Here is a 10,676-nt window from a genome sequence, read left to right as displayed (position 1 = left end):
CCGCTCTATGACATCATGCCTTCAAAGAGGGATGGCTTAGTTAAAATTTCATCCGACAAATATTCATGTGCGTTTAATGATCCCGAATCACTTCATTCCACATGAATTATGAATATTAATAAACAGGAGGGAAGGACAGCGGAAGGGTGTGTCATGTAGGTTGGAGCCTGAAGCAAGGGTGCTGGTTAAAGAGAAGGATGTGTCTAGCCACCAGTCAATCACTTCACAGTCCCACCAAACCTTCCTGCCCAGAGGTCATAATTGAAGACGTATCTATAGTTCATTGTGTGTGTATGTATAACCTCATTACTGTAGTCTTGTGTGGAGGCACTAAAACCACCATAAGATTTCACCCAGATCTGACCAGAGCAGGAGTGGCTGGTGGTGGCCTATTTCTGGGGTCCTGCCATGTCACTTCTCCCTTCGTTGAATGCTCACTGGCTACCATCTTGCCCTTGAGCATGGCTCCCATTTTGTCATGTTTTTTTCTCTATTAATTAAAACAATAAGGCCAAATCTCATGTGCAGGCATCCATGAACTAAGTCGTAAAAAAAAAATGGATGCACTCATGTTAATGATGGGATTTGATGTCTTTTCAAGCTTAAGTGCATTCCACTGTTTCGGACTGTGTTTAGCTGTGAAAGTGTTGTAATTGCTATAAATTAGCACAATGTTTTTCTGCATGAGCACTACTTGTTTACAGACAGATCAAAAGCCATAACAGTGCTCTGCTTGTCAGTGTCTTGGATTATAAAGACAAAGTCAGGCAATTCTGTGAATTTCTACAGTTCAATAAACTTGAGCAGCTGAGTGCACATGTGCTAAGTAAAAATAATGAGTATTCAAAGCAAAAAAAAAAAAAAAAAGACATGACGTGAACCTGAGATATCTTGGGGGATATATTAGTAATCCATACAGTATATCATATATGCAATTTGAGTCCCTGTCAAACAAGATATTGACAGTTCTTATAAAGAACAATGGCTTTATGATATCCAAATATCCCCATATTCCTGTTCATGAGTATGCACCACAAATGTAAAATGTAAAGAGGTTCTGTGGACCACCTGCTTTCACTCAGGAATTTTCTGCCTACATAGAAAAAAAATGCACTCCATTAGAAAAAGAGGTCCACAGTCAAAATTACCACGTAACTAACAAGCAATTTAGATCTTTTTAATGCTATGAGAAACTGGAAAGTGGGCTACAGGCTAAAAGAAAATATTCCTATGACAATCTTATCTAATCCATTCTCCACATTAAAAAATTGAATCTTTAAATTCAGCAATTTTTCTTCCATGGTGCGTAGCAACTGTCTCACATCCCCACAGAGATGAAGTCCCCACTACTGCTCTGACATAACCGGTATCATTGGATCAATGCTGCCATCTACTGCTATATTTCAGACTCTTCAGTGTAGCTCTGTGTATTGAGAGTAATAACTGAAATGGTTATTGCTAACAATTTGGATTAATCGAATCAGATCTGGTTGAGTATAGAAATCAAAAGCACATTTACAAAAATACATATTATATTCAGTCAGTTTCTGTGGGCAATGATGTTTGTTTTACAGATTCAGCAGGTTGGCCTGTTTTGTCTTCCAGTTCACTTATTTCCACACTGTATACTTTGTCCCGTGGAACAGCACTTTCATAGTGCTCTCCTGAAACCCATCCAATGGTTATAAAAAGGGAGGGGGAAATACATCAGGGAGATGTATGGGCTAATGGCAATGTAGAGACCCGAAATAGATTCAAGGGCTTTAGTCATCAAATAGTATACTGCACAGGTGTAGTTTTATGGTTTAGGCTTTTTTTACAGCTTCCATTGCAACCTTGCAGCATTTTAAATCATATGCATTTTGTGGGAAAGCGCCAGTACATCAAATGTTAACAACTATGCACAACAGCGCAGTTCCCACGAGACAGAATGACAGCCAAGATTTTGGTGTTAAATTGCGGTGTTAATTGCCACTGGACTAATAGAAGTAATGGAAATAGCACCTTGTGTGGAATAAATATGTCATAGAGATTGCAAGGTGTAGATTCTTCTGTAATGGCTACAGCATGCGGCCTACTCAGGTCACCTCCATGAATTAAACTAGAAAGGTTTAGTCTTGAAATTGTCACCGATATGCATATGATTTCTCTAACTTGAGCTTTACCAGGGCAGAATCTGTGAGGATGTTCCCCAGGCATGAAGGAGAAAATCATTACAGTTTAAATTGATATAATTAATATGAGGGGCAGACACCGTGGCCCATCTGATTAGGGTGGAAGTTAAGCCTCTCACTTGACCTCCACAGGCTATGATGTCGCCAATACCAGAAGCGCTTGGTTCTAGGCAATTGAGCCAGTGACCCAATCAGAGTGAGCTACAGGGTAAGAAAAATAAGAAAACCTTATCAGTGTGCAACAGCCAGCAGGCAGTCAGAGGGACTGAAACAGGCAGAGAAGAGAAGAGAAGAGAAGAGAAGAGAAGAGAAGAGAAGAGAAGAGAAGAGAAGAGAAGAGGAAAACCATACAAAATGTCTGCTGTGAAAATCAGTTTTTTACTGTTCTCTTGGGTGTCTTTTAACAAGTGTTAGTACTATACATTGCACTTGTAAATGGCATGCAATTCAAACAACTAAAGCACACAAACAAAAACAAAACAAAACAAACAAAAACAAAGACAATTAATTTATGAATTAATTGTGAATGTGAATTAATTATGAATGAAATATCTTTAGGTTTTAGATTGACAAAAACAGAAAAAACAAGCAGTTTGATGATATCAGCTTGATCTCTGAGAAATTGTAACAGGCATTTCGATTAATTGATCAAACAAAAAGTCTAATCAATAGATTAGACTGTCAATCGTGAAAGTTGAAGCCCTAGTAGTCTAGTTATAAAAATAAGTAGTTTGCATTAAACATCAAATCTTCATTGTAGTTTTAAGCAGCTCTGTGTTGTTGTCATCTGTGTTGTTTTTCGTTGTTGCAGACTGCTGTTGAAGCGCAAAAGAAAGAAAACAAAAACTCATTCTCAGTCATCATATAAGAGAACTGTCATCTATTATAATTATGTAAAAAATAAAACATGTTTATCATGTCTATCCCTTTAGACGGAATAACCATTGATATATAATGGATATAATAAAACGTTCAATTCAGCACGGGGAGACATTTTCCAGCCTTATTGTTCAATGTGTCGTAAAGTACCCTCTGTTCATCACAACGGAAGCTCAACTATAAGCCAAATTTATTTCCTAGGATGGCGAAGTCATGACCCGCCCTATTCTGCCTCTGATTCGCTAGTATTCGTTGCCTTAATTTATTGGGTTGGTTAGGTTTCGGCATGAGGAGTGAAATTGGTTAGAATTAAGGTAAAAATATCTAGTCAAGCCAATCAGAGGCAGAGTAGGGCGGGTCATGACTTCGTCATCCTAGAAAAAAAATATCGCCAAATGTAACGACATTTCACTTTACGGCAACACAGGGCCTTCCGTTTATATTTCACTGAGCGCTTTTTTACGCTGAACGTTTGCATCGCTTGGAGAGAGCCAGTACTTGCTTAAATACGATGGGAATAGAGGATGAAGCGGATCGGACGCTCTTCATAAGGAATTTAGATTCAAGAGTGACGGAGGAACTTTTGTTTGAACTGTTTTTACAGGTGCTGTTGTCACTAACATTAACGCTACACATAGCTAGCATCACACACAGAATGCTAACCGAGCGAAAGTGTTAAATTGAAATTACCCAAAAGTGATATATTATGAAGTGATAGGCTTTTGTAGTAAGCTCCTTCACATAACGTCACTTGTATCACGCTAATGTTTGTTTTGTATACGCTGCGGACAATTTTAAGAGATGTTATTGATTCATTTAGGCTAGCTGGCTAACCTAGCTGTCGTTAGCTGCAGTCGCTGTTTGTGCACAACATTAATCAGATTGTTTTTGCAGGCAGGACCTCTCATCAAAACCAAAATCCCAAAAGACTCTGATGGGAAACAGAAAACATTTGGTTTCGCCGTTTACAAACACGAAGTGTCCGTGCCATACGCCATGCAGCTACTGAACGGGACATCGCTGTTCGGCAGAGCTATCCATGTGCAGTTCAGATCAGGTAAGTTCACGTTTTTATTTTCAACCGGTGAGCAGTTTTGACAGTTGCTCATATACGTCATTATATTCAGCGTTTTTCTTTTAATCTTAATTATAGTAAAGCAGAGTCAAAGTAGCAGCCTAAACTTGTAGGTGTCCTTTCACTTTAAATCGATTCGGTCTTGGTTCAGTGTTGTGTGGCAGCAGGTGTTTCGGTTTAACTTGTGACTGTGTTAACTGGTGACTTTTAGCCGAATGTGTCGTGGTTGTCGTGGTTACGGCAAATGTTGGAAACACTAACAGAACACGCAGGTGTCCTAAAAGTCTTATCAATTTTACTTTAATTAGAATATACTCATCTGTTTATCATCTAAACATTTACATAAGTTAAATTGTGCTCAGCAAGAAACATTCATCTCTCGTAACGTTTCTTATAATTCGGGAAACAAAACGCAGCATATAAATTAGCAGCTACAGCCAATCTTTGGATTTTATACAATTATCTTCAATTGGAAAGTGGCCCATATTTAGCCAATTGACCTGCCCTGTCCTTGTGTACACATAATATGTACAGTTTGTGAACTTATTGTGTAGAGATGAAACAGTAGAAAAATTTAATATCACAATTATAGTGACCAAAATTATCACATTATGTTAAAATGTTCACAAAGCACTGATACATAATGAAATCATTTCACCCAGTTTGATATTTAAAACCACAGGTAAAATTAGCAGAATTGTGCACTTTTTGTTTGCATAAACACTAAAATAATAACATAGCTAATACCATGTAAACATATGGAAACCATATCAAATGTGCATTGACATTAAAGATGACACCATGTGGCCATGAGATGTAACTGTACTCTGTGCAGCAGCAAGCAGGAATGCCTGTCTTTTCTGATGTATGTATGTACTGTATTCCTGTTCTCATTAAGCTGTCACTTTTCTTTTTTCGACTTTATCTTGTTGCTCAGCAACAAACAGAAACTCCTCAGCTGCATTCAGACTGAGAGCAGTCCTTGTAAAACTATACAAGGGCGCTGTGTTGGTGTGGGTGTTTTGTTTAAAGTGCCGGTGAGACAATGAAATACAATCCAGCATGTAACATTTAAAGTTTGATCAGAAAAAACATTGCACAGCGGTTTGAAATACTCACAGACTGGATTTTACGACTCTGGAAAGTTATCACACTCTAACCCTGTTTACTAGCAGGCACATGTGGAACGTGCCTGTGTCCTTGGACCTCTGAAAAAAGTATGAATGGAACTGCGTGCACGTACGCAAGACCACAGCTGTCCGCAGATGCAGTACATGGAAAGCATGAATTCGATTTGAAGTAGTGAATTAGTCCTCTTAACCCCGTGTTGAGACAGCAAACGTAGAGTTAGCAGCACGTCAGTAGAGCAGCAGCAGCAGCGAGCGCTCCGTCTGTGTGTCTACACTGGAGGCGTTCAAGTGCAGTGTTGAGCGTAGGTCACCTGCCTGTTGGGAGTGCTCAGAGCCCAATACATGTGACTGTAGTGTCGCGTCTAAAACGGAGGACTTGGAAGTGTAAATGAATGCTTCAGGTTGTTACAGCTGTGAGACGCAAGCCTTCACAGAGCTGGTGCAAATAGTTGCATAGATTAAAAATAGAGTGTATCCGTTGCGTGTGATGTGTGCGTCAAAAACGCGTCTGACACGCTTGCTGTCTAGACACGGCGTAAGGCTGAAAAATCTCCTGAGCACTGTCACTGCCTTCTGTTGCTAAGTTTGGTTGATGCCGGACAGTATTGACTGTGACTGACAGTTTTAATGATAATTAAAATTTGAAACGGTAATACTAACTGTCGGCAATTTTATGGTGGTTTAATGTGAAACTGATAACTGTTTCATCCCTAATAATGTGCAAACTGTGTGGTCACACGGCCAGTATTCACCTGGTTTAACCAGCCTGCTGTCTGTTTAACATGTGACCCATCAGTGTGAGATACCGCATCGAGATTCAGCTTTGCCTCTCCTCCGGACAAGTTAACATTTAAAAAAAATTAATTTCAGAAAAATAAGTGAAGATCTGTGAATGCATCTTGTTAGCAACACCATTTGATTTACATACTGTAAGACAAAAAGGATCCTGTGTTGAACATTCAACCAGTTAACACGATCGCTCGTTAAACCCAATCACCAGTCACAATGTGTTTATAACGAGTGGTCTTCTAAGGAATATGTAAATACGAATATTCATCAACAGAATGCCCTCACTAGTCATATGGTTGATAAAAATGAACTCAAGGTGTCACAGAGACACACTGGTGCTGCACAAAAAAAAATGAGGGAAGTCTTGTGTGAAAAGACTGTAAAAGGCTTAAAGCAAAGACATTAAATATTTACACTAAAGACAATGAATTTCCATGTGTTCTCGTGATGTATAGTGCAACACATGGCAACCCCTCTGGCTGTTTTGTTAAAAAAAAAAAAAAAGTCTTTAAAAATTAAAGACTTGTCCTTATGTCATTATATCGTGTATTTATTTAAATATGTAGCACTCAGTGGGACACGTAATAAAAGCACATGCCTGCCGTACTCGTACAGTATGTACTAAAATCGTTTTCCCCTTCACTAATAAACTATTTTATTGCTTCCTTTGTCCCATCACAGGTAGCAGCCATAGCAGCAGTCCAGGGAACTCGCAGAATTCAAGTCCTGCAAATACCCCTAATCCCCATGGCCAGAGGTAAGAATGTCTCATGAATAGTTTGTCCAGCAGCGCCAGAAACAAAATCTGGTTAACATCAGCATCAGTAGCATTACAGCAGCTACTGGATTTTTCTCCTGCTGCTTTTGATAGACCTGTGATAGATGTTTGTGTCCGCAACACAGCGGTTGTTTTCCAGACGCTTTACACGGATAAGACAAACAACTCAAGCTGAGGTTGATTAATCTCTTGTCCGTGTGAGCTGTGAAGTTAGTCGTTTAAAGTGAAAACCAAGTTATGAAGTCATACATAACAAACATGATAAAATGTTTGGGCGTTTTTTTTTCATAAGCCAGAAAGACACTTACCACTAAATGCAAACCTACTTTGCCACACTGTTAGTAACGTATTTAGTCATAAGTAAATATGTTTGATTCATAGTATTACTGTATGTTTATAATTGGTACCAGACTTCCTGTATGTGTTGACGTTCCCAAAGATGCTTCCTCCTTACTGAAAATTACTTAGACATGCAAGTTTTTTATGCTCTTGGCAACGCCTTGTGCACTAAAATAGGGAGTTCTGGCACATGATGTGGCATGAAATGGGATTGGACTGGTCTTTATTTATACATATAGAAAACTTGATGTGCAGTCCTTTCCACGTTTCATGCCAAAATCTCATGCAGGCTGTGACTGTTCAGAGCATTTTCTGAAAAAACCTGAAAGTATTGGCCCTAGAGTTCAATTACGCAGTATCAGACCAATGTAATGTATATTTGTTTTGTCTGCGTGCACTGCATGGTGCTTAATTTATGTTGATTTGTTCTACTAGAATGGAGGAAAAATAGCTTTAAACACATTTCTGGAAAAAAAATCAGATGAGACTTGCACAGTTTAAAATACCTGTTTTTTTTTGTTTTTTTTTTTAAATTTAGTTTCTGTACCTTTTGTCTACATCTAGTACAAACGGGACTTTGTTTTTGTAACTGATAACAGTGAGCTGTCTTAAGAGAGGAATAGCCGGTTGTGCGAGTGAGTGTGAGAGAGACTAAAGTGAAGCTGAAACTCAACATGTTATGCATTTCATTGTAGTCATCGACTAAAGCTGATAAAGCACCACAAATGCACTAAACACAGATAACAACCTCACACAGATCACACCGGTGGTTTGGGTCAGCAAGGTAACTTTGTGCTTAACGCAGGCTTCGTGGTATCAGGAACCCGTCTCACTTTTAACCGAGTCAAATCACCATGGTAACCTTGGCTGAATATGTGTGTGTGTGTGTGTGTGTGTGTGTGTGTGTGCGTGCGAAGGTTCACACTTAATCCCCCATAAATCAAAAAGTTGTGTAGTGAACAGTCCATTGATTGCAGCATTAGTTGCGTGTTGAATGCAGTCCTATGAATTGTATCAGATTTGGCCTCTCAGCGCTGACGGGCTTATTCATCTCATATTCCTACACAGATCTTGGCACTGTGCACTTATAACCGAAAAAAAAAATGATGTCATTACTTGGCTTTTCAACAACAGCAGAATACATCGAACATGAAAATCATCCTGAGCATTTTCTGGGTCGATGCGAGTCTGGTAATATAATATCTGGCTGCTGCGGCTGGACGGATGAATTGTTAAAAGGGGTGAAATCAGATTAAAGTTGTCGTGTCTTTTAGGTTTCTTTCCCCCGAGTGAATTTATTTAATTCACAAAGCAGACGAAAGGTCACGCATGAATTAAAAATAATTTAAATAATCGAAAATTTTAAGAAGTCAAACATGGATTCTGCAAAAGTGGGTGATAGTCAATATCCTAACATTATGTTGACTTGTTTTGACTTTTTGTGATGAAAAATATTTGGTCTATTTTGCTCTTACAGGACTCCGATCCAGTTCAGTTCTCCACCTTATACTCCTCCCCAAATGCAAAGATCCTTTTCATCTCCTGATAATCTGCAGAAGCATGTCATGGTAAGTTCTTCTTATTTATTTTTTTTAATCCTTTTGTAATGACACACCCTGCACAGTGATGACATTGATTTAACCCCTTGGTTTTAGTTAAAAATGTGCCTCAGTTCCTCAGTAATAAATACATGTGTAGATTGTATGTCTTGACAGGAATAGAAACAGACTTTTTGGCCTCCATAAGCCGTATCAGTCACAGACACTGATACGCGTCTTTTCCTTCATCCACAGATGAACAACATGATGTTGCAGCTCCAGATGCAGCAGCTCGAGCAGTTGAGCGACAGCTTCTCCAAGCCTCAGCAGAGGCAGCTGTCCGCAGGTGGAAATCCGGGCGGAGGCGGCTCAAGGCAACACGATAACGCTCCCTATCGGCATCATCCGTCCCAAATGAACAGCGGCGGCAGAAGTCAGCGCTACGCAGACGAACCCGGTTCCGGCCATCATCAGCAACACGGCCACAGCCGGAACAACTATCACCACCAGAACGACAGAAGCGGCAACCGTCACCACGACGGCAGAGGTGGCAACAGACATTATGACGACAGGGGTAGCAACCGCGGCTACCAAGATAGACGATGGAGACGGTACTGAGGCACGTAAAGGATTTCTGTAAAGACTTATGTTTTTCACAAATTTATGGACAGCTCACAAAAGAAGATCATGAATTATGTTGACAAAATTGTCATGTATACTCAGGTTGTTTGTACATGATCCTACCAGTTTGACTATTTACTATCTTATGCCTTAGAGCCATTTTTGTTTACTTTTTAAGGCGTTTTTAAATTTGTACAATACCTTCATGTGAGCTTTTTCTCACAGCTGTTGCATATATTTTGGTGGGGGAGGGAGGGGGGGGGACTGTATTGTCATTAGAGCAAGGACAACAAGCAGACATGACTTGTAGTCATTTTGGAGGACAAAAAAAAGACATGTATTTAAAAAAAAAAGAAAAAAAAAGGATTTAGGATATTGGCCAGGTTTTATGTTATGCAAATAATCTTTAAACGGTGCTGCCAGAATTTTAAACTCTTAAGGTATTTTGCAAAAAAAAGAACATTTTCAACTAACGATTTCACCAGCACCACTTTTCCTGCAATAGGGCACCATCCTTTCTTACTGTTTAGATCAGCTGACCTTGCTCTCACTAAAAGTGGGCTTTATTTTATTTTTTTAATTCTTGGTCTGTACGACAAACTCATAATGTTTTAAAAAAAAAATGAACATTTTCATGACTATAAAAGTCTTTTGATTTGACTGTTGCATTGTCTTTCATCTGGTCACCACACAAATGCCTGCGCCTTGGCTGTTCATCATGAATGCTATTTGCAGCTCTTTATGCGACTGGGTTAAGTAAGTGAGCTATTGTATGTTGATGCTACATGCTGTAATGCATGCACACATGGCCTTATCTGCACCTATAAATGGCCCATGTGTAACTAATATGCTTGTGCAGCGGGTTATGAAGTAATCTACAGGTGGCGCCACGCGCATCCTTTCATTGAATCAATTAAGATGTTAAATATAACTGAGCCACATGATCAGCTCCTACATTTGACCTTTCTATTTAGGATGCTTTCAAGTCTTGACATGGATTTGTCACCCACTCTGTTCACTTTACAACATGCAATTATGTGTAGGCTTGTTTCTTGCTCCCCAATCTCGAACATAGTAAAAAACCAGCCACCTTGAAACGGCGCAGATTTTGCTCCATTTATGTGAAAGGAGTACTCTCCCAGAGTTAGCAGCACTTTGACCCTAAACATCTCAAATTTAATCAGCCTTTCAGCATCTATACCCTGGTGTCTCTGTTAGAGTTTGCATACAACAAAGTGCTGATCAAATCCCTTAATGTCCGCGTTGAGGTCATAATCTACCCTTCCGAAAGTGCTTATGCCACTAACAGCAGGCCCCTCCGCGCTGTATCGACAACTACATCCCCTAATAAAT

General features: G+C 39.4%; 1 protein-coding gene across 1 annotated transcript; it reads left to right on the top strand.

Moving 5' to 3' along the window:
* The first annotated feature begins 3,451 nt into the window (after window positions 1-3,451).
* rbm7 (RNA binding motif protein 7) lies at window positions 3,452-9,983 on the top strand. The gene is made up of 5 exons (XM_042413156.1): window positions 3,452-3,657; window positions 3,948-4,110; window positions 6,729-6,804; window positions 8,642-8,732; window positions 8,958-9,983. Exons 1-5 carry the CDS (start codon window positions 3,565-3,567, stop codon window positions 9,318-9,320), a joined length of 786 nt encoding a protein of 261 aa, XP_042269090.1. The 5' UTR covers window positions 3,452-3,564; the 3' UTR covers window positions 9,321-9,983.
* Window positions 9,984-10,676: the final 693 nt, after the last annotated feature.

Source organism: Thunnus maccoyii, chromosome 6 (assembly GCF_910596095.1).
Source record: "Thunnus maccoyii chromosome 6, fThuMac1.1, whole genome shotgun sequence".
NCBI classification, from domain to species: domain Eukaryota; kingdom Metazoa; phylum Chordata; class Actinopteri; order Scombriformes; family Scombridae; genus Thunnus; species Thunnus maccoyii.
The sequence above is the reverse complement of the archived record's forward strand: the minus strand, read 5'-3'. Positions and strand labels throughout refer to the sequence as shown.